At 34.4% G+C, this 25,489-nt stretch overlaps 2 protein-coding genes across 2 annotated transcripts; one reads left to right on the top strand and one right to left on the bottom strand.

Annotated features, from left to right (window-relative positions):
• The first annotated feature begins 2,816 nt into the window (after positions 1–2,816).
• Positions 2,817–18,174, top strand: LOC133199626 (leucine-rich repeat-containing protein 40-like). Its single transcript, XM_061335480.1, has 14 exons — positions 2,817–3,001; positions 4,017–4,198; positions 5,169–5,242; positions 8,357–8,486; positions 9,542–9,665; positions 10,246–10,388; positions 10,976–11,148; positions 13,146–13,236; positions 13,578–13,747; positions 14,234–14,341; positions 15,219–15,329; positions 15,421–15,498; positions 16,008–16,193; positions 17,801–18,174. Exons 1-14 carry the CDS (start codon positions 2,857–2,859, stop codon positions 17,904–17,906), a joined length of 1,821 nt encoding a protein of 606 aa, XP_061191464.1. The 5' UTR covers positions 2,817–2,856; the 3' UTR covers positions 17,907–18,174.
• A 148-nt stretch (positions 18,175–18,322) lies between these two features.
• On the bottom strand, positions 18,323–25,136 carry LOC133199627 (cobalamin binding intrinsic factor-like). The gene is made up of 12 exons (XM_061335481.1): positions 25,064–25,136; positions 24,404–24,433; positions 24,205–24,312; positions 23,069–23,119; positions 21,993–22,191; positions 21,625–21,893; positions 21,090–21,235; positions 20,835–20,913; positions 20,615–20,719; positions 20,176–20,338; positions 19,223–19,347; positions 18,323–18,879 (listed from the first exon to the last, which is right to left on the bottom strand). Exons 2-12 carry the CDS (start codon positions 24,420–24,422, stop codon positions 18,818–18,820), a joined length of 1,326 nt encoding a protein of 441 aa, XP_061191465.1. The 5' UTR covers positions 24,423–24,433; positions 25,064–25,136; the 3' UTR covers positions 18,323–18,817.
• Between the last annotated feature and the right edge of the window lie 353 nt (positions 25,137–25,489).

The raw sequence follows: 25,489 nt of genomic DNA, 5'->3' as shown, positions 1-25,489 counted from the left end.
ATGCGGTATGTCTATTCGATTTGGCTTTTGGTTTCAAACCACCTTGACTTCTATATTAGACTTGCTCAAGTCTCTATGTTTTTGTGTTCTCTTTCATAATTTTTGATAATGTCAAACATAGATAAACTATGTTTGATAACATTTAACTATGAGGGAGAGCAAAGGACTACAAGACAAAAATGAACAAAGAATTATTTAATTTAAAAAAACAACATAGAGACTTGAGCAAGTCTACTTCGATATATGAATTATATTTTAAAAATAAATTAATTAATCATTTGTTTAAATTGTATTAGCTAAAAACTGCTGCTAGAATTTGTTTATTACTTCCAGAAAGAATAAAACCAACCGAAATGGTGTCCATTTATATGAAATATTTTCTGACTATGGGTGGAGGTACTCCTCTCAGACTCTCCCCGCACCCCCTTCAAGATACCTGAGGTTCGTTACATAAAGGGTATTTAAGTCTAAGACTATGCTTATTAATTATATAAACGCCCTCTCAGGAGGAGGGGCGTGAGAATAAGTAAGTAATAATGGTACATATACTGCAAATTTTAGGTTGAAAAACAGATTTATTGAACATTGATCTTAATAAGACTTAACATGGCATGCAAGCAGAATGTTATAGGGTTTGGATACTTAATAGCTTATAAACATTTTTACTATAAGCAAACAATTATACAAAAGAAAGGTAGATTTGTATACATATCCACTTGAAAACTTGAGAAAGGAAAGGATAATAAAAGACAGAAAAATGGTCAGTGAGCAAGAGAACGTGACAATATAAAAACCTTATAAAAAGTACGTGCTTTGGATACAGGGCCCATCCCCTTGAGAGAGAGAGAGAGAGAGAGAGAGAGAGATCGGCTGTTCCTCATGGTCAGTTGGGGGCAGACCAAAATAACCTGAAAAAAATCTCCTTTATCTCAATATTTAGCGAATTGTAATATGGATTTTATGATAAAACGTCAATTTATATTCAATATATATATAAATATAAAGAGAGAGAGAGAGAGATTATATTACCGGATAACAAAGGACTTAGGCAGATCCTAAAGCTGCGCCTAAGCCATGTATTAGTCAGAAACTTAGGCGACTTGTTCATTTTACAGGCCCCTGGTGACAGCCTTTCAAGTTGGTTAAAACGACTGAGCTTTTATTTCATTGGGGAGGAGGGGGGCTCGGAGCCCAGTAGAAATCAGTAGAATTTTCCCTGTTTCGGTACAATTGATCTTGACTTTTGATTTTTTTATTTCCTTTTTCATTTTTGCTTGCTTATTTGTCAAAAAAATTGAGTTGGGTTTTTCTGTTTTTGTTTTGTTTTGTTTGTTGTTTGTTTGTTTTGTTTGAAGATATGGGCGTCCCTGGATCTGCCCATAGGCGCTTCCCATCTATAATTTCGTAAATGACGAAATGATAAGTCTATATAGATCTACCCCTCTATATTACAAAATGAACACGTGTTGATTTAGTAATATAGAGGGGTGGATAGAGTATATACTGAATTATCATTTAAACAATAAAATGCTTTCTTTGGTTGTTAGTACGGGAATTAATGTCGCAGCTATTGCATAAAAAATACATAACCCGCGTAAGCGGGTTATGTGAATTTTTTCTGCAATAGCTGCAAGGTTAATTCCCGTACTAACAAGCATATAAAGACATTTCATTGTTTATATTTATTTATCCCATGTTTACCCCTTTATCCCGTGGATATGACTCATTGGATAATTTTTTCATAATCCACAGTTGTGACGTCACAATGGTTTTTGCGTTAGCGCGATGAAGTAAAATAAAGTGGAGTCCTATATAAAACAGTGTAAAACATTGGTTGTGAAGTATTAAACATAAGATAAAAAGAATCTCCCATGATTTGTAGTTGGATATGACTTTTATCCAACTCGTTGTGTGTTTTTATCCCCTCGCCAAAGCTCGGTGATAAAAAACACACAACTCGTTGGATAAAAATCATATCCAACTACAAATCATGGGAGATCCTATATATCTTTATTAAAAAAACATTCAAAGTAAATTAAATACGTTAAGGAAGCTCTAAACACTGCACACTAAAGAGTTCTACTTATGGAGTAGTTTTATGCAGTTAGAGTGATCTGCCCTTAGAATTAAGATAGAACAAACAGTTGTTTACAGTTAATTACACAATTTGTAATAGATCAGAATATTCCTAGCATTATATCAGACAGAGAATAAGTAACTGAATTCATTTTTTCCATTAATTTTCTCAATGTAAGTAAACAGCAGTGATTTCTGCTCATGCATAGTCCATTGTCTTTGAACATTTTTCCTGCAGAAATAAGGCAGGTATCCTATGTTGAACATGCACTAAATAGACTCAATATGCACACCTTTATATGACATATTTTTCTCCAAGTCCAAAAAGCACTTTCTGTTAGTGTTTAGAGCTTCCTTAAATATTGTATTATAGATATGTATGTCATTGTATGCATAATTGATGGAACAGCCGTTGCCTAAGAAATCTATGCAGTTTGCTTGCTTAGCGCTGTTTACTGGCTGATTAACGGCAATGGGTATTATAAGAAATAAAGGAAATAATATTCATTTCGAAATTAGCCTGAGCGCCCTATGGATCCGCCCATGAAATACATATTGGTTTACCGCCGTTATTCCATGATCCGTAAAAAAAAATATCAAACACAGAAGCGGTTAGCTTTTTTTTTTTAATTCTTTTTTAAGTTGACAAGCACTTGTAGATTTATTTAGAAATGTTTAAAAAAATGAATTTGTTTATATTAACTGGCTAGATCCACCAACTGCCCTCTTCAGTGTGTGAAGTTACAAAAGGTATATCATGTAAACCGATCAAAATCCCAAATGGCAACAAGAGGTAGGAAGCCTTTCGCAAATAGTAGATCGGGTTTTCAAAAACCCATCGAAGAAAAAGGCGTTCACCCGACTATTCTGAAACAAGCTCGGCGATCAGGGCAACTTAATTTATCCGGACGAAATTTATCAACAGGTATAAAGCTCGCCCTCCCCGCCCTAGATAGAATGTTCTATCGTTAAAATGATATTGTCCTACGGACCCGGTTTATGTGGTGAGGGCTTGTCCTGAGACACAGTTAGATTATTCTAACTATCCCCGCCCGTATGGGAATGATCATGAGTCATTCTTGTGCGGGGTGGTCATTGAATCAATCCCTCTACCCGCTACAAACATGACAAAGGCTCTTTGTTGAAACAATGGGTCATCTAGCACAATTTAAGCACTGATTCATAAAAAGGCATACACTCGTAATGGAGGTATTCCTCTTAAAAAATCATTATGCCCAGATAGAGAAGTTTATGTAAACAAAAAATTTTGAAATGTGATACATGGTAAAAAAAAAAAATGAATACAAACGAAAAAGTACGTAAAATTAGGAGATCGAGTATACTGTTTAAATGAACTAAGATCTATGAACTTTGAACAATTAATGCTTTTGATAATTTACCTCAATTGTTTTCTTAATTGATATTAAATACCTATTTATTATTTACCTTATTTAGTATTTATAAGCATAACTTCTTGATTTAGCTATGTAGCTTGAATTAGCTTTATAGGTTTAATAAGCTATTCAGAATAGCTTGATAAAGCTCTTTATATGCAGTTTATCATCAAAATGTTTTATGTATCATTTTTAGAAGAGTTCAGAGTTCAATACTATTCCTGCACCAAGTTTCGATTTTTTTGTACATGCTGAGAAAAATAACACATTTACGAAAACAGTGTGATAAAAAAACTAAATTAAGCTATTCTTAATAGAGATATTATAGCTAATTCAAGTTATACAGCTTAAAGAAGAAAATGTGCTGGACCTGACAGATGCATTTTAATACATTGTCATGTGTCATTGTGCAGGGTAGTTTTATGATGTTGGACAAATGTTCATAAAGAACATTAATTTCTTCTAAATGAATAACTGTATTGGTCAAAATATCTATACAAGGATCATATCCTACAGAAGACACATGTGGCATTCATTTTCTTGCAGTTCCTGATGCAGTATGGAGACTGAACATTGATGTTCCGGAGGAAGCTCGAGAAGTCAGCCTAGATAATACAGAGGATAGATGGTGGGAACAAACCGACCTGACCAAGCTTATTCTGGCCTCAAACCTCCTTACTGAAATCTCTCCAGACATTTCCAATTTCCCAGCTTTGACTGTGCTAGATGCAAGTATCTATATTACCTGGTACTTTAAATCATATTTGTTATTACATGAGTTAAAATATTTGAAGAAATAAGTGTAAAAGGGACAGTAGTATGTTACTTCATTATCCCATACTCCCTATCAAATTTCATACATGTAGTATAAATCCCTCTTCCTTTGCAACTCTCCTTCTTTAATCACATTAAAAATATCTACCTAACATTTCTGGGAATGGGGCTAAATATATAGAGAATTGAGAGTTTGAAAACAATAGTAACTGTAAGTGTTTGTGCCCATATGTATCGTAAGAATACTAAAAAAGGAAAGGGGGGAGGTTTATACCCCCTGCTTGAAAAGCAGAGGGTATATAGTTAAGAGAGTGGCTGTACATCCGTTACCCTTGGAGTAGCCATCCCCTATCTGCAGCTCCTCCTAGACCACTGAGTAGAATATAATCATTATAATGAGACTTTTACAAATCTTTATTACATAGTTCCATTGTATATTCTGATCGGACAGATATTTAGGGTTTCCTACAGCAAAACGTAGACTTTGCCATTGTACTTATGTGGAGGCAGGGGGTATCATTTTGTGAGCTCAATGCTCACAATACCTCTAGTTTTTTGTAATAGATGAGGTATGTCAGAATTTATCATAAAATACATGGTACATGGAAGGAAAATGTTTTGTCATTACCCATGTACTGCTATTTATATTGAATGGATTATTTTAAAAAAAAGTTACAGTAAGGTGGGTTTTTTTCTACCCTAGAATAAAAATGGGAAGGGTATTTTTAAAACAGTGTTTATAGAGGCCACATCATTTCCTCTATCATACTTAAAAATAATTAGTGACATAAACAAACCTTGACTTAGCACTGTGTGTGATTGATGTATTACTCTGTGTGCACTTCAGAGTTGTGGCTTTTTTATCTGAATGTAACAAACATCATCTGTCTTTTTGATATATTCCATGATCTTTTATTCCTACAGATTCATGATAACAGACTGGAATCTTTGCCACAGAGTTTGCGAGAGCTGGATAACCTTGTCAAGCTTGATGTAAGGTAAAACAAATGACACAACGTTACTTATTACATAAACAGAATATAGACCAGTCAGAGTAACCTGGTGGTAAGGTAATACAAATAAAACAGTGTTACTTGTTACATAAATAGTATATAGATAAGACACAGTAACCTTGTGGTAAGGGTCTCAGAATGATCAGTTACAGCTACCTAGTGTTAAGGGGCTCAGTTGTGATCAGTCACAGTTACCTTGTGTTAAGGGGCTCAGTTGTGATCAGTCACAGTTACCTTGTGGTAAGGCACTCAGTTGAGATCAGTCACAGTAAGTTTGTGGTAAGGGGCTCAGTTGTGATCAGTCACAGTAACTTTGTGGTAAGGGTCTCAGTTGTGATCAGTCACTGTAACCTAGTGTTAAGGTGCTCAGTTGTGTTCAGTCACAGTAACTTTGTGGTAAGGGTCTCAGTTGTGGTCAGTCATAGTAACTTTGTGGTAAGGGTCTCAGTTGTTGTCAGTCATAGTAACCTAGTGTTAAGGTGCTCAGTTGTGATCAGTCACAGTAACCAAGTGGTAAGGTTCTCAGTTGTGATCAGTCACAGTAAAGTAGTGGTAAGGCACTCAGTTGTGGTCAGTCAAAGTAACCTAGTGGTAAGGCACTCAGTTGTGATCAGTCACAGTAACTTTGTGGTAAGGGGCTCAGTTGTGATCAGTCACAGTAACTTTGTGGTAAGGGGCTCAGTTGTGATCAGTCACAGTAACTTTGTGGTAAGGGTCTCGGTTGTGGTCAGACATAGTAACCTTGTGTTAAGGGACTTAGTTGTGATCAGTCACAGTAACCTTGAGGTAAGGGGCTCAGTTATGATTTGGGCTGTATCAATATATCAATATATTGATACATATCGATATTTAAGAATGTATCGTATCGAAAAAGTAACTTCCAATACACATCATACAGACAAATTTTCTTATAATTCTGTGAAAAAGTTGGGAATTTCCATCACCAAAGGTTATAGTTTCACTGTTTTGAATTAAAATTGATCAATAATGATATATTCATTAAGCAAATAGCACATCTTAGATAAATATTACAAAATACATAGACAACTTTATTTTAACATGTTGATTTCACAGTCATTAAAAGTTGTAATTTGTAATGACAGTGAGACAAGAACTTAGAAATGGGTTATAAAGCAATGTGTTTTTATAAAATTCATGCATTTATTTAATGATGTATAAGACTTTTTTGATTATTAAAGAATCCAATATATCATATATCGCATTATAAAATATTGTATTGTATTGTATCGAATTTTTTTGCTCAATACACAGCCCTAGTTGTGACCAGTCACAGTAAACTAGTGTTAAAGGGCTCAGTTGTGATCAGTCACAGTAAACTAGTGTTGAAGTGCTCATTTGTGATCAGTCACAGTAACCAAGTGGTAAGGTGCTCAGTTGTGATCAGTCACAGTAAAGTAGTGGTAAGGCACTCAGTTGTGATCAGTCACAGTAACCTAGTGGTAAGGCACTCAGTTGTGGTCAGTCAAAGTAACCTAGTGGTAAGGCACTCAGTTGTGGTCAGTCACAGTAACTTTGTGGTAAGGGGCTCAGTTGTGGTCAGTCACAGTAACCTAGTGGTGAGGCACTTAGTTGTGATCAGTCACAGTTACCTTTTAGTAAGGTGCTCAGTTGTGATCATTCATAGTAAAGTAGTGGTAAGGCACTCAGTTGTGATCAGTCACAGTAACCTAGTAGTAAGGCACTGAGTTGTGGTCAGTCACAGTAACTTTGTGGTAAGTGACTCAGTTGTGATCAGTCACAGAAACCTAGTGTTAAGGGGCTTAGTTGTGATCAGTCACAGTAACTTTGTAGTAAGGGGCTCAGTTGTGATCAGTCACAGTAACTTTGTGGTAAGGGGCTCAGTTGTGATCAGTCACAGTAACTTTGTGGTAAGGGTCTCGGTTGTGGTCAGACATAGTAACCTTGTGTTAAGGGACTTGGTTGTGATCAGTCAAAGTAACCTTGAGGTAAGGGGCTCAGTTGTGATTTGGGCTGTATCAATATATCAATATATTGATACATATCGATATTTAAGAATGTATCGTATCGAAAAAGTAACTTCCAATACATATCGTACAGACAAATTTTCTTATAATTCTGTGAAAAAGATGGGAATTTCCATCACCAAAGGTTATAGTTTCACTGTTTTGAATTAAAATTGATCAATAATGATATATTCATTAAGCAAATAGCACATCTTAGATAAATATTACAAAATACATAGACAACTTTATTTTAACATGTTGATTTCACAGTCATTAAAAGTTGTAATTTGTAATGACAGTGAGACAAGAACTTAGAAATGGGTTATAAAGCAATGTGTTTTTATAAAATTCATGCATTTATTTAATGATGTGTAAGACTTTTTTGATTATTAAAGAATCCAATATAACATATATCGCATTATAAAATATTGTATTGTATTGTATCGAATTTTTTTGCTCAATACACAGTCCTAGTTGTGATCAGTCACAGTAAACTAGTGTTAAAGGGCTCAGTTGTGATCAGTCACAGTAAACTAGTGTTGAAGTGCTCATTTGTGATCAGTCACAGTAACCAAGTGGTAAGGTGCTCAGTTGTGATCAGTCACAGTAAAGTAGTGGTAAGGCACTCAGTTGTGATCAGTCACAGTAACTTTGTGGTAAGGGTCTCAGTTGTGGTCAGTCATAGTAACTTTGTGGTAAGGGGCTCAGTTGTGATCAGTCACAGTAACCAAGTGGTAAGGCACTCAGTTGTGATCAGTCACAGTTACCTAGTAGTAAGGCACTCAGTTGTGATCAGTCACAGTAACCTAGTGTTGAGGGGCTCAGTTGTGATCAGTCACAGTTACCTAGTGTTAAGGGGCTCAGTTGTGATCAGTCACAGTTACCTTGTAGTAAGGTACTCAGTTGTGATCAGTCACAGTAACCTAGTAGTAAGGCACTTAGTTGTGGTCAGTCACAGTAACTTTGTGGTAAGGGGCTTAGTTGTGATCAGTCACAGTTACCTTGTGGTAAGGCACTCACTTGCTTTTGGTGATGGAATGAAACATGATTATGGGTTTTATTGTTTTACAGGGTATATATTGATACTAACTTGATAAGAATTCTGTTTTTTTAGTCGAAACAAACTAAAAGAGTTGCCAGAAAGTGTGACGTACCTACGGAACTTAAAGAGCCTGCATGTTGAGTACAATGAGGTGACCAGTATTAGTGAGAGGATTGGAAATCTGGACAAACTTGAAGATCTGGTGGGTAGATAAATAACTGTGTGGGAAAAGTAAAAATTCAGAAACATTGCCAATTCAGTCATGTTTGCTGAACATGACCACTCCAATTCTAACATTACTCATTATCTTTCTTGCTTTGGAAACTTTTTTATTTAACGACATTAGATCACTTTATTTTTGTGACACATTGTTTGTTTGTTTGTTTGTTTTTTTTTGCAAGATAGCTACAAACAAAATTTTCATGAGCTGTGGCCATTGTTGTACATATAATCCTTAACAATACAAATGTATGCAAGAATGAAATTTTTGCAAACAGAGAGACACAGGTAATTACAAAAAAATAAAATTCTTATGAATAAAAAGTGATTTACAGGAGATTTTTTTTCAAGAAAATGAAAAATAAATAAAATCTTAAGAAAAAATTCTAATTTCTATGGCTTGATGGCAATACTAATGATTTTGAAATTAGAATTATAAAATGCTGCATTTGGCAAGTTCACAGATTTGCCCAGTTTACATTTGAGAGATTTTGTACTTATTCCAAATTTCAGCAATATTTTCCCTGGACTGATAGAAAATAGTAAACAGCTATACACACAGACACACCTCCAATAGACAGTCACAGAACAGGAATACACACAGACACACCTCTTATAGACAGACACACGCAGAACAGGAATACACACAGACACACCTCTTATAGACAGACACAGAACAGGGATAAACACAGACACACCTCTTATAGACAGACACAGAACAGGGATAAACACAGACACACCTCCAGTAGACAGACACAGAACAGGGATAAACACAGACACCCTCTTATAGACAGACACATATAGTTCTGATTGCTTATGTCCTTTTAAATAAATACTTTCAGAAGAAATCACAATTTGTGTAAAGTAATTTACAAGATATACTGTTAACACACGGAAAAAGTTTGTTGTCTTCCTTTAAAGTGAAAAGAAGACTGAAAGATATCATTTAAGTACTTCTGTCAGTTTTCATTTATGTTTGTCTCTTAGAGTTAGGCAAGAGGTGTGATGTACGTAGTAATAGTTTGTATTTTTTTTCAGGACCTGAGCAACAATCAGCTGTCAGATCTACCTCCCCAAATTGGACATCTAAGTCATGTGATCAAATTCAACGTATCCAATAACAAACTTAGCAGCCTGCCCCCAGAACTAGGCTGTATGAATGGTAGGTAGATGGATATCTAAGTCATGTGATCAAATTCAACGTATCCAATGACAAACTGAGCAGCCTGCCCCCAGAACTAGGCTGTATGAATGGTAGGTAGATGGATATCTAAGTCATGTGATCAGATTCAACGTATCCAATAACAAACTTAGCAGCCTGCCCCCAGAACTAGGCTGTATGAATGGTACGTAGATGGATATCTAAGTTGTGATCAAATTCAACGTATCCAATAACAAACTTAGCAGCCTGCCCCCAGAACTAGGCTGTATGAATGGTACGTAGATGGATATCTAAGTTGTGATCAAATTCAACGTATCCAATAACAAACTTAGCAGCCTGCCCCCAGAACTAGGCTGTATGAATGGTAAGTAGATGGATATCTAAGTCATGTGATCAGATTATTAAACATATCCAATAACAAGCTTAACAGCCCCCAGAACTAGGCTATGAATGGATGAGTGCCATTAGTTATGAATTAATGATTTTGACTCTAACAATTTTGCTTGATTTACCCATGCCAAACAGAAAAATATAGTCAATTGTGGTACCAGCTGTTTATGTGAGATTGATTTTTCACCAGCTCTGAAATGCCTTGATGCCACACATAACCAGTTAACACATCTCCCTGGAGACTTAGGGAACCTCTTACACCTCGAGGAGCTGTATCTACGCCACAACAAATTGTCGGGGATACCACTCCTCAGGAACTGTAAGAACCTCAAGGTAACAAAGGCCAGAGATTTCTGTCAACCAGGGGTTAAACTGAAAGCCTTATATTAGTGTACCATCGCAAGATTGCTCAATCCCAAAATATTAAGTTATTGTCAATTACAGAAAGTCACCATAATTACTTAATGTATATATAGGTAACACAAAATGTATATTTATTTGTTGTAAAATGATAAAATGCTATTATGTCATCAAAGTTTTTTATATCAAGGAATTTGAGATGACTGATTTTATTTGGATAGAAGATTTAAATAAATATCAAACCATTTTTTTGATGACATTTTGAAAAAAACTGATGCATGGATAGCTTATTTAAATTACATGTATTTAATTTTTTATGATTTTGAAGTACAGGAAATTCTGACTTTAATTTAAGCTTGAGTGTTGATCCCCCTGCAGTGGAACATATTAGCCATATATCGATGTAAAGAAGAATCATACAGACACTGTTATATAAGCTACTACTCATACTTGCTTAAATTAAATTGTTTCATTATAAGCTAAGCTTTGTATAGAGCTCCCTGATCCTCCATCAAATGTTAATAAAAATGGAAAGAAACAATGATGCTAATATCTGACAGGAACTTCACCTGGGAAACAATCAAATAAGCAGTATTACAGCAGAGCACCTGCAATACCTGGAGACCGTGTCGGTACTGGACATCAGAGACAACAAGATCTCCGAGCTTCCGGAGGAAATCACATGTCTGAGTGGACTACAACGATTGGACCTCACAAACAACAACCTGACAGGGTTAGAGCTGACAGATAAAACATTTCATAGCTGTTTAATAATAATCACAGTAAAGCACACTTATAACATAGCAGTTTAATAGTAATCCCAGTAAAGCACACTTATAACATAGCAGTTTAATAGTAATCCCAGTAAAGCACACTCATAACATAGCAGTTTAATAGTAATCCCAGTAAAGCACACTTATAACATAGCAGTTTAAGAGTAATCCCAGTAAAGCACACTCATAACATAGCAGTTTAATAGTAATCCCAGTAAAACACACTCATAACATAGCAGTTTAATAGTAATCCCAGTAAAGCACACTCATAACATAGCAGTTTAATAGTAATCCCAGTAAAGCACACTTATAACATAGCAGTTTAATAATAATCACAGTAAAGCACACTTATAACATAGCAGTTTAATAATAATCCCAGTAAAGCACACTTATAACATAGCAGTTTAATAATAATCCCAGTAAAGCACACTTATAACATAGCAGTTTAATAATAATCCCAGTAAAGCACACTCATAACATAGCAGTTTAATAGTAATCACAGTAAAGCACACTTATAACATAGCAGTTTAATAATAATCCCAGTAAAGCACACTCATAACATAGCAGTTTAATAGTAATCCCAGTAAAACACACTTATAACATAGCAGTTTAATAATAATCCCAGTAAAGCACACTCATAACATAGCAGTTTAATAGTAATCCCAGTAAAGCACACTTATAACATAGCAGTTTAATAGTAAACACAGTAAAACACACTCATAACATAGCAGTTTAATAGTAATCACAGTAAAGCACACTTATAACATAGCAGTTTAATAGTAATCCCAGTAAAACACACTTATAACATAGCAGTTTAATAGTAAACACAGTAAAGCACACTTGTAACATAGCAGTTTAATAATAATCACAGTAAAGCACACTTATAACATAGCAGTTTAATAGTAAACACAGTAAAGCACACTTGTAACATAGCAGTTTAATAGTAATCACAGTAAAGCACACTTGTAACATAGCAGTTTAATAGTAAACACAGTAAAGCACACTTATAACATAGCAGTTTAATAGTAATCCCAGTAAAACACACTTATAACATAGCAGTTTAATAGTAAACACAGTAAAGCACACTTATAACATAGCAGTTTAATAATAATCACAGTAAAGCACACTTATAACATAGCAGTTTAATAGTAAACACAGTAAAGCACACTTGTAACATAGCAGTTTAATAGTAATCACAGTAAAGCACACTTGTAACATAGCAGTTTAATAGTAAACACAGTAAAGCACACTTGTAACATAGCAGTTTAATAGTAATCACAGTAAAACACACTTATAACATAGCAGTTTAATAGTAAACACAGTAAAGCACACTTATAACATAGCAGTTTAATAGTAATCACAGTAAAACACACTTATAACATAGCAGTTTAATAGTAAACACAGTAAAGCACACTTATAACATAGCAGTTTAATAATAATCCCAGTAAAACACACTTATAACATAGCAGTTTAATAGTAAACACAGTAAAGCACACTTATAACATAGCAGTTTAATAATAATCCCAGTAAAGCACACTTATAACATAGCAGTTTAATAGTAATCACAGTAAAGCACACTCATAACAGGCTAATCCGAGATTCCTCTGACTCTAACCCCTGCTTTTATATTTTGACATATGCACATGTCAAAATATAAAAGCAGGGGTTAGAGTCAGAGGAATCTCGGATTAATAACAGGCTTGCCTTAAATAAATAACTATTGTGAAGAGGCATCTATTCCTCAATGAGGGGAGAATAATGTATTTCTATGTTTTTATACTGGCCTTTCCATTTGTAAGTTTGTATAGCTGTACAAACTGCAGTGGGGGGGGGGGGGGGGGGGGTATTAGTCCCAGTAGGACAGTTCTAGTTCTGTTCAAACTACAGAATTGGTATGAAGAAACATTTGCCTGTTTTGTGAAGTAATGTCTCTATGTATCATTGATGTACATTGCAGGCTACCATTTGTCCTTGGAACAATCCAGCCTCTAAAGTCGGTGGTTTTAGATGGAAATCCTATGAAGTCAATTAGGAGAGATATTATACAGGTACTAGTCATTTTCCTAGTACCCTCTGTTTAAATGAAATGAAATATTTGTTTGTGATGTAATAGACTAGATACTGGGTATTTATTGTTATTTCTATGTTGTGCCCTGATAATTAGGCAATTATTTACACACTGAATTGTCAACGGATTTTTCTGTTATTTCCGGATCATGACAAGGAGCACATGGCGGGTGTGACGGGTCGGCAGGGGATGCTCACTCCTCCATGACACCTGATCTCTGATGTTTTAGAGGTCCATGTTTGCTCTGCTCCAAAATTTGTATTGTTTAATGGACTTTTGAGCTGGATTACTGTTCGTTATCTCCATATATTTCATCTACAGAGAGGAACAGTGGAATTAAAGAAATACCTCTGTAGCCGAATTGAGGTTCCACAACCTGTGGTAGCCACCAACAAAGGGATCCAGAATGGGGGAGACACTGGTATTGTGGGAGGGACAGGGGAGGGGCTGAAGGCTCATGAAATCCAACAGTCCAAAACCCTGGACTACAGGTGATGATAATAGCAAAAATTAAAAAAAAAAAGGTTAATAGGATAAAAAAAATCTTGTACATTAATAAACAGTCAATATTCAATGAACAAGCATGTACTGAATGATAATTTTTCTTAGAATTTCAAGTTACCTATAAAAGCAATTACAAAATACTGTAGATCACTAAATTTTCGTAACACTAAAGCGAGATAGTCATTGACTCTTTATTAGCGAGACAGAATATTCACGAATTGTGGTTATTGCTCTATATAATCTTTAGGAATACTAATATATCCGAGAATGAAATTTTTGCGAGCACACTTTCTCATGTAATTACGCGAAAATAAAGTTCTCACGAATAAAAAAGTGATTTACAGTATTGGAAAAATTGAAATGTTTTTAAACATCATTTGATCCAACCATTTACCACAATTCTTTGAAAATATCTTCCTGAAAGGAAAAATTTATCTATGCTTTCAGTAGCAATGTAAACTTATGTATTTCAGTAATAAGAAAGCCACTTCAGTACCAAATGATGTGTGGGAAGTGGCCATGAAGTCAGGGGTAACCAGTGTAAATCTGAGCAAGAACCAGTTTACGGATCTCCCAACAAAGTTTGTATGCCCTCAGAGCATTTCATTTTGTTCTTCGCCTGGGAGGGAGGTCTTTCCACTCTTATCACTGATTAGATATAAATTTGAATTTAATTCAAGCTACAGACTTGTATTTATTTTAAGTAGGTCATGGTCATATCTATGTCATATCAAGGTCATCTTAGAAGTCAATTTCCACATGTTAAATACATGAAGGACTTTGTCAACACATGGATTTGCTACCAATGGGATTGTTTCCCAAATACTTGTGTACATGCTGAACAATATATTATTTGAATTGCATGTTTATATAAGAGAGTTGCTATTGATTTCTAAATAATTGGGGAAAAAAACAGGTGATATGTATAGGTAATATCTCTCACGTGAATGTGATAATGAAAATGATGGTTAATACATTGGAATTTATTACTATCTCAGGGCTCTAACTGGCGACTAATTTAGTCGCCATGGTGCCTAAAATTTTTGATTGGTGCCTAAAATTTTTCCATAAGTCGCCAAATTGGCGACCATTACAAATTGACTTGGCAATCATCGAATTCCGGAAATTTTCACATTTTTAACAATTTTTCTGAAAAACTGAAAAGAAATTCAAAAGAAGAAGAAATTGTTTTTAGCAATGGACATGTCGTGTTTTCTTAGGCATGGCATGGGTCCCTATATTCTATTAACTTTTAAAGTTGGCACCTTAGAAAAATGGCCTGGCGACTAAAAATTTGCATTGGCAACAATTTTTTTGATAAGGCACCAGCTGGCGCCTAAATTTTAGAGGCCACTTAGAGGCCTGTATCTATACATGTGAAAGTTTTCAGTGTCAAGAATGGCTTCACAAACTGTAATGCGATTCTGTGAGTTTATGCAAGTATAATTATTTTAACAGCTTGATACTACTGGAGTCAACACTTAAGGAGTTCTATTTTGGGTTTAACAAATTAACAACTTTAAACCCTGACATTGGATTGTTTCTCAAGTTAACTACTCTGGATCTCAGGTACAGTAGATGGCCAGGATTGTCACTACAAATTTCATAATTATCACAAGGAGAGTGGATGGAACTTTTAAATAAAAATACTACTTTGCAGGAACAATACACTGTCTGACTTACCAAAAGACATGGAGTCCCTTCAGGACCTGAGAGAAATTGTTCTGTCATGTAATCGGTAATATATCTCACCAAGAAACCTATTCAAGGGCTGTTCCAGAATTAAATGGGGGAGTTTCTGGTCATCTCCACCACCCACATTAATTTCTTTCAGTATATTTCCATCAAACTATTCATTATTTCCTTTTATTCAACCAACCATTCAAAAATTTAATGTCAAATGTTATTTATGATATTGTCTTGTAAATGTTTGAGTTAAAAAAAAAATGACCAAAAAATTAAAGAATGTGTTAAAATTGGTTACTCTATTTTCTCTTACAATGCTCCCTCCCCACCCACCCACCCCAAAAAACAGAAAAAAAACACAATTTAATTCTGAAACAGCGTTAACTATCAAGCACAGTAGGAAATGAAATATTTCTAGATTAGAACATTATCAACTGTAAAGTTGCTTGAGAAGTATTCCATATAATTTTTCTTTTATTTGTTCTCCCCAATATATCTATGTGGGAAGCTAATTTTGTGGATGAAGATTATGGATATTCATTAATTAAAATATTTTTGTAGTTTCACCACCCTACCCTCACCACTGTATGAAATGAAGAAGTTAGAGATAATATTTGCTGACAATAACAAGATAACCACAATAGATGCTGCTGGAATCAAAGGTCTACCTATGCTGGCTACCTTAGATCTACAGAACAATAACATAGAACAGGTGCCCCCAGAACTTGGGAACTGCACACAAATCAAGTAAGTAGACATTATAGGTACACCATTTCAAAAGACAATACATTGCTGTCAAGGGAAGATGAAATATGTTTTGACATATGGAAGCTCGAAATAAAGTGTATACTTATAAGATTTAATAAAAATTGCAAGTACGGGGGGGGGGGGGGGGGGGTATTAGGATATCCTATTTTGAGGGGGATGTAGAATCCAACTTATTTTTATAAGAATGTTTTTTTTTGAATCAGCCCTCATACCATGTGGCTGAATGTTACATGTGAACTAAAGTGGAAGTATATACAAGTTAACAAACAAAATTTAAAAATCTGAAACTGGGGTGGGGGTGGGGGTAGCTTGCCATTACTGAATCCGCCTTTGAAAACCCAAAGTTTTAAGATAAAATTCTGAACCACATGTTTAAATTTTCATTTTCATGTATGTTTAACATGTTCCTGAGTTGTTGTAAAATTACATTTATATGTACAATATTATTAGGAATGGCAAAGGTTAACCAGCTAACTCACTAAGTGGTCAGAAAGATCATAAGCAATTACAATTTTCATAATTTTCATAACCTGTTAGTTGATTTTTATTGTACATGTATATTATGTGCTTTTAAAATTTCTTTTTAAATACTGGGACATGTAATTTAACTCTTAGGTAGTATGTTTAAAACTGAAATGCAGCAATTGCCAAATTAAATAATTTAAAATATGCTGACATGGTCAAAAGCCCCCGTAATTTAATAATTATAATCCTAAATACAATAATCAAATTTACGTCACCCCTTCATAAAAAATTTTACTCTTTTTAAATTTATGCATTAAAACAACTAATTTTCTACTCAGCAATGTTTTACATGTTATTGCATGATCTCATTCATTGTGTCACGCTGAAATTTCTTCAGTGAAATACACCACCATTAACAGATTGGAGATATTTAGATAGAGACTGGGATAATAGAACAAAAACCTTAGACCAAACAATCTTTACACTTCCTCTTTCTTTTTTACCCAACTTTTAAAAAGAGTCCAGGGTCAATAAGTATATAACAGACTTCTCCCCCCTTCATTGGTGACGTAGTATTAAATATCACAAAATTCTGACAATTTTCAAATGATCAGGAAAGTATCTTGCAATTCGATCGATCCCCAAAAATCTGTGCCATCTGAGCCATTTTATGATTATCAATTTTTTTCTGGGGGTGAGGGTGGGGGATTTAATAAGTTGCAAAGTCTCTATTCATCATCAGTGGTTACTGAAATCATTTTTTCAGATAGAAAAACAGCAGAGAAGCGGATTTGATGTGAACATGAGTGAAAATATGGGTTAACCCTGATTGCAATAAATAGAGAAATAAACTTTCATTTGACCTTTTTCAAGTTTTATTAGAAAGTAAAAAATACTGATTATCACATATGCATAGTTTAACTTTTTTTTTTTTTAAAAAATTGTTTTATAAGAATTTAGGTATATTGAAAAAAAAAAATTACAAAGATTGACTGTTATTAACCGGTAATTTACCATATACATGTGTGTGTATGTATATGTATATATATATATATATATATATATATATTTGTGTAAGAGTTTACCAATAGGTTTACACCATAATATAAAACACTTGACAGGTCCCTGTTGCTGAGTGGGAATGCCTTTAGAAATCCTCGTCCTGCCGTTCTAGCCAAGGGAACTCTGGCTTTACTGGAATACCTGAGGAGTCGTATAGTGTCCTAAGGTAGAACTTAATACCTAAACAAATACAGCTTTTACTGGAGGAGTTGTGTTCAGCAGAGGAATTGTATTGTGCCCTGTGATATAGTTACAATAACATTGATATATGTAAATCACATACTACTTCCCATTTAAACAGTGATAGCTGTTTGATCAAGAATATGCAATATTAAAATTTTATAGATGCAGTTTTGGTGCTTATTGTTACAGAAAAATTGTCAATTTATGCTTAACACCAGTTTGATGAATAAATTGGTTTTTGATACTTACATGCTATAATTCAATTGATTATCAGAAAATTTTTTACTTTTGAGTAATTAGCAATATACCGAGGTGTTCTTCTCAAGGCATGATAATGAGGACAGGAGTAGGTTAAGCTCTCTAAACTAAAACAGTTGCTGGCTTATCAGAAATTGAACCTCATTTATTCTGTTTTATTAATTCCTTTTAATGTTATATACAAAACAACATACTTGACACTTCGATCAATGCATTTAAATGTGCAAGAGAAAAAATGACATCTCTAGGATAAAATTCTAGCTTATGTTGAATACATGCATACCAGGATTTCTTTATATATGTGTGACACTCACAAAAATATGACAAAAATAGTCTTGTTAAAATACATGTATATAAAATATAACAATTTGATAAAATATCTGTCCTTTAAGTATCACATTTACATGTAAGAATATTAAAACTTGTAAGCTGTATGATTATTTAAAAATGAATTGGTAAACATTCACATAGTCTTCATGGTTTGGTTTACAAGTGTAATTCTTAATAAACAGGAATTGTCCTGTATATTAAACTGTGCCCTCCAATGAAGTTATAAGATTTAAATGCAGGCTTTGTTGGAAACTGGGTGATAATGAAATGCTTCAGAAACTCCTGAACCTTGAAGGATAACCATTTTAATTTGGCTCTGCTCTTAAAATGTATTGAGATCCATCTTCAGGTATAATCCTATCCAAATCTAAAAAAAGAAGACATTATTTTCCCTTTAAAAATAGAATGCTATGGAAAAAACATTAAAGAAATTGCAAAAACCTTAGCACTGACATCAATGTACAACTATGTAATTAGGAAACACTTTGCAATTATCTGAAATATTTGAAGGAATATGAAAAAATACAAACAGCAATTCAAGAAACATGCACATGTATTCGACTCTCATTATTTGAACAGATCAAGTTCAGGATATGTCTTTAAATTCACTTAAGTTTTCAGTAAGATTGTAACTTTAATTGAAAGAGGAATATGGATGCTATTCCAATAATGAAGTCATCAGAAAATAGTAAGTGCTCTAGAACTCTTACACATGCTCTGTTGGGCAGGATTTCCACTCAGGTATACATTCCAACTCTGAACAGAATTCAGATTAACTTGTAAATTCATGACTTCTGTAAGAGTGCGGCCATATGATGTCAGTGTACTTTTGAATCTGAAATGAGAAAAATCATCATTACTAAAAATTATTTTAAACATTTACATACATCTACATTACATTTAAGCCAAATTTGGTAATTGGCAGACATAACATTTGTACAAAATCTCCAATCTAGTCTGGTGTAAAACCTATATCATAGGATTTAATATTTTGTGTACTTGTAAGCCTCTAGGGATAAAGTGCCACAAACATGCTGTCTTTCTGCTCCGTTTGGTATTGGACTGAGATGTTTTAGAGGGGACAAACATGTTGTCTTTCTGCTCCATTTGGTATTGGATTGAGACGTTTTAGAGGGGACAAACATGCTGTCTTTCTGCTCCGTTTGGTATTGGATTGAGATGTTTTAGAGGGGACAAACATGCTGTCTTTCTGCTCCGTTTGGTATTGGACTGAGATGTTTTAGAGGGGACAAACATGCTGTCTTTCTGCTCCATTTGGTATTGGACTGAGATGTTTTAGGGGGGACAAACATGCTGTCTCTCTGCTCCGTTTGGTATTGGACTGAGATGTTTTAGAGGGGACAAACATGCTGTATTTCTGCTCCGTTTGGTATTGGACTGAGATGTTTTAGAGGGGACAAACATGCTGTCTTTCTGCTCCATTTGGTATTGGACTGAGATGTTTTAAAGGGGACAATTTGTTACTATTAATAATTTTCACTATTTATCATTTCTTTCATCACAATGTATTGTGATTTGTCCTGAGTTATTAGCTAAATTAGAAGATGATAAAAGATGATACAATTAATTTAGACCAAGGATCACAAATATTCTACTTTCAGTAACAATCTAATATTTCAAAATACATATCTTACACACTTACGTAAAACTGCTGCTGTCTTGAAGTTTATTGAGGACAGCATATAGAGACTGACCCTTTTCAATGGTCACTGCTGGGAAAGTTTGTTGTACACTATTATTGTTTATGGCACGTCCATCCACCTCAATTGTGACATTTACAGTCATACCTGTAGATCCTGGTTTTTCTGTAAAAAAATAACAACATGAAAGTTGATTTAAAAAAAAAGGTTAAATATAGAAACATACAAAGACCTAAAGGAACATAAAATCCTCAATGTGTGCAGTTGAACATGATGGCAGACATCTAACATTGGCCAACAGTGCTGTGTTATGTAGATTCTTTATATTAACAGTTTCTTGGTTTATACTAATTGATAACAAATTACATTTTTATTATAAGCATGTTTGTTAAAGATTGAGTTTGCTTTGAAGTTACATACTAGTTTACAGGTTCTACATACTTATCTCTGTACATTTCCCTTTGATGTCTGCGTAAGACATTTTGGCCAGAGCCGGTAATACGTGAGATGCCTCTCCAACGTTCAGTAGTTTCCCCTGCCTTTTGCCTGAAAGTAAGACTCGATCATTATCACCTCCGCATTCTTGAATGAAAGCAATTTTTTTTGTTTTTTGTTTTATGTTTGTGTCAGTTTTTCCTCAATAAAATATCTATGTGTTTACTTTGTATCTCTTGAGCCAAATACAGTAGTCCTGCTTCTATGGTTTTGTCCACGTCAGTTCTGTTGGACCGTGTCAAGGCCTGAAAGCATGTGAAAAAAAAATCAAGCACAGAAAGTCACCATATTATTCATATTTAACAATTAATTAATGTAATTTTTTGCTCTCTTTGACGATGAAAAATGGATAAAATCACATACTAGAAATATGACATCAAAGCTTTTGAAGGAGACTATGCCAAATTTTATTCTGACCCACCTGAACAGCAAGACCAGTCTTGTAGGTGTCACCAAAACTTCCGTTAACAAACTCTCCCATCAGATATTCCTCTGCCTTATTTATGGTGGAGTAGTACATGGAATGGTTTACACAAGACAATGCCAGGAGCACCAGGCTGGATTCATCTGTAGGGGAGAGGGAAGAGAGTGTGTACTGAACAGAAAGACGTCACATTTAGCATTTCACTTGTCCTGAATTTCTCCAAGCTGGAGAGAGTGCATGTTTGTTCTAATGGCAAAAAACTTGACAAATTCCTTCAATAATAGGTTTATTTTTCCTTGAAGAAATGTTTCGTTCATTTTATTTATTGACAACACCTTCATACATTGGCATATAGTCATAAATACAACAAACAATAAACATACCTATCCAAGGAACTAACATGCACTTACAGCAGTCATGTGTACGTACCAGTTATGTTGCGCTCTCTCCTTTCTGATATCAAAACACTTCTTTAAAGAGTTACATACCCTTTTTCTTGTTATTGTTATTTAGTTTTTAAGTTCTGACTTACCTACTGATGTGAATGCATCATTCTTCTGTAGAACGTTGATTTGGGCATCATTTTGTTCCTCTTCAGACACACACTTAGCCAAAACTAACATGGCCGTAGCGTCACTTCGATTCGTGTAGAAATTGTTAAATTTATTGTACAGTTTATCTAAAATCATTATCAAATTGTATCCATGGAAATCTTTGGCATCTATGCATGCTGCTCTCAATGCGATGACATATTTTGCCAGCAGAGAGCGTCCCCATATGATGTCATCAAATGCTGGGTTCCTAGAAATCAGATGCATTTTAAAGTTTCAAAAATGATGATTAAGTAATGTTACTTAGTACAACAAAAATACCAATAAAAGTATGTGTAATTAAATATACCTCATTAATGCAGATAGGAGATCGTACTCCAGACTCTTTGACATGATGTTAAAATCGCAGTTACCCGGGCGATATGTGGTCATTCGGCCCAGTGTGAGGCCTAAGGTAGCATCCGCATTCTGTTGATCTTTCCATCCCATTGCAGTCATTTGATTGTCTTTTAACCATTTTGCTCCATTATCTATGGCATATTCAGCACCTACATCAAGATAGTGTACATTTACTTCTATGCATTACTTGGAATTAAATCAAATCTGGGTCGCTGCTAAAATGAACTTCAAGATATCCAAGGATTCGAGATATCAGGGGTAAAATACTGTATACAGGGAAACTTTTGCCCCGTTTTATTTTCACCCCTTTCGCCCAACTCACAGGTGGGCGAATATAAAACAGGGTGAATTCAAAGAACACAGTAGCATTTCTTAAACAAAACTGTGACTGGGCGAATTTAAAATGGGGCAAATTGTTTGCGAATGTAAAAGGGCGAAAATAACACGGGGTGAAAATAACCCTGTATACAGTACTTAAAGAATAAGCGATTGGGACTTCAAATCACTTCAATATATCCATGGTATTTGAGATATCAGTGTTCGAGATACCGAAGTTCAACTGTACTTGTTAGGTATTTTTGCTGCAATATCTTATACATGTAATTACTTGTGGGGTATTTTTTGTTGGACTATGATGTAATAACTTACATGTGGGATACTGTTGCTGGTCTATGCTGAAATTAATTACTTTTGTGGTATTGTTGCTAGACTATGACATAAACTTACTTTTGCAGTATTTTTGTTGACCTATGTGATGTAATTACTTACTTGTGGGGTATTGTTGTTGGACTATGATGTAATTATACTTACTTGGGGGGGGGGGGGTATTGCTGCTGAACTATGAATTAATTACTTACTTGGGGGTATTGCAGCTGATTTATGATGTAATTACTTACTTGGGGGTATTGTTGTTGGACTATGATGTAATTATGTAATTACTTGGGGGGAGGGGGGTATTGCTGCTGAACTATGATTTAATTACTTACTTTGGGGGGGGGTCTTGTTGTTGGACTATGATGTACTTACTTGGAGGGTAGTTTGGCTGGACGTTATCACTGGTATCTCCAGGAGGATTGGCTATAAAATAAAATGAATGCTTTGACGTAGGTAATTTTGTAAAATTACAACTGACTAGAAAAAAACTGAATGCTGCCTATTGTACTTCTTAGTAACATGTACATGTAAGCTCAGTAAGCTGAAAACTCAGTTGAATGTTTATCCATTTTCTGTCTGCAGTCTCAAGAGTGTTGTTGTCCATAATTTTTTAAAAATAATTTTCAACTTGTTTTCAAGAGAAACATTCAACCAAACTTGCCACAAACCATCCATGGATGATGGAGATTCACATTTAAATGATATGCAACACTCTTTCCCAAGGGGAGGTAATTTAGATTTATCTTTTTCTCCATTCACCACTAGGCCAAAAAAGACAAAACTTACAAGAAATCTTTTTTTTTTTTTTTGGAGTATAGATTAAAATTTGAACAAGTCTTGACCTTAATTTGGTTGGGGTAACAATTGGGCCACTGAGGGGGCTCAAAGTTTTACTTAGAAATATATTGGGAAAAATCTTTTAAAATTTCCTCAAGAACAGCCTGGCCAATATCAGTCATGTTAAAATGCCAGCATCCTTTAGCAGTATTGGAAGCGTCAACAGGTGCTGTCAAACTTTCATGAATTTTAAATGGGAAAAATCTTCTTTGCAGAGCTGCAGTTAATTTTCTCAAGAATGATCACTGGGATTAGGTCTCTATGAGATTTCAAGGATGCATGAGGTTACAATAGCTAGGGGTTCAATTAACTTTTACATTAAAATTATTTCAGCAGGAAAATAGTTATCTTCTTAGGTAGTGTAAATTAAAAATTCATCAAGACATGGCCAGTTAGGGTTGGTTGGTAGATGATTATATATCTAAAAAAGGACTGGCTAAGTTTCTGAGATAAACTTTGTCAATTTAATAAATCAATTCATCATCAATAAAGTATAAGAAATGTCTCAAATATTCATCTTTCAAAGAAATAGAGAGAGGATTTAGAGAGAAATGTGAAACGATGGAGGGTTGAAGTGCATATTTACTATTAAAACCATTAGGTCACGTCTCTTCTTTTTAAACAACTAAATTCCTACATTTTATTAACTGAAGATGATGCGGTATACTCACTGGCTAGGTAGGCGATGAGACCAACAATTAAACCCAGGGCTGCTATTATCATCAAGATCAGACAAAACTTCTCCATACCTCGGCTGCTTTTACTCTTGGTGATTAAAACTGAAACGGAATTACATGTACATGATCGCGGTTAATTTTTAATGTCATACTAATTCTATAAAGAGAGGGAGAGAGAGATGGGATAGTTTACCTTCTTCGTCCTTCGCCATGTCTAAAATTTCTGCAATGACAAAGAGAAACAATTACATATAATGTGGAGGTTGTAATATATCTTGCCAAAGAGAATAAAAGCTCATATACTACAGTAAGTATACTTAGGAATTATAAGTAGGTAAAAAAAGTTTCATGGAATTACAATGAAAGTTGTACAGCTGATGTGTGGTTGCTGGTAACTAAAAGGTATCTCAGGGGTATAATTTAATACAAATGATACCTCCTAACTTAGTCACCAAACCTGAAAATTTCAATAATAAAAATGTTCTTTAAGAGAAGTCACTGTTAACCAGTTAATTTCTCGACTTTCTGTTTGCAATTATGAATTTGACTATATTTTAAAGAGTTTTAACAAATTCATTATAACTTGTACCGGTTTCTTACTTAACAAAAGTACAGGAGTTTGTAAGGAATATTGCACAATGGTAAACACTTCCGTGTAAAATGCTTTTACTCGATAAAGTCAACAAGATTTATTCTTGAAGCCGTCTTCAATGGACACCTTCGGCTTCGTAAATAATTTAAATGTAGCTTTTAAAAACATCGTATATCCCTTTTAATGACCCAATTCAATAAACCTATTTATACAAACAATGCTGTTAATGAATTTAAAACTGAGTGGAAGTAAGGAACCTACCTGAATCCACTTAGTTCAATGCCACGCCCGCTCCCTCAACTACCCAGTATTGTAAACAAGCCAGTCGCTACATGCACTATACTGCTTAATTTAGAAAAATAGCTGTACCCACTCAAAATCGGTGAAGCGTCAACTTTTTCAATAACTTTGGATTTAAATTCCTCTATTTATTCTGAAAGAAGGTTACCTGAGGCATACTTGCATAAAAGGCCCAGAAGTGTTAAATTTTTAAGTAATTTTGTTATTTAAAATAAGCTCCGGGGCTCGATGACACCCGGTTAAATAAATGAAAACATGTAAATTAATTTTTTAAAAACCCAGTAGATTAAATAGACAAAAGATAATGAAAATTTCAATTTTTTTCCTTATGAATAATAAACTGACTGAATGTATTTCAAAAAGCATAAAATATACTTTTAATTTTTT

Source organism: Saccostrea echinata, unplaced genomic scaffold, assembly GCF_033153115.1.
Source record: "Saccostrea echinata isolate AGI-Se365-2 ecotype Australia unplaced genomic scaffold, CSIRO_AGI_Sech_v1 ptg000034l, whole genome shotgun sequence".
In the NCBI taxonomy this organism is placed as follows: domain Eukaryota; kingdom Metazoa; phylum Mollusca; class Bivalvia; order Ostreida; family Ostreidae; genus Saccostrea; species Saccostrea echinata.
This window is presented reverse-complemented; position numbering and strand designations above follow the sequence as displayed.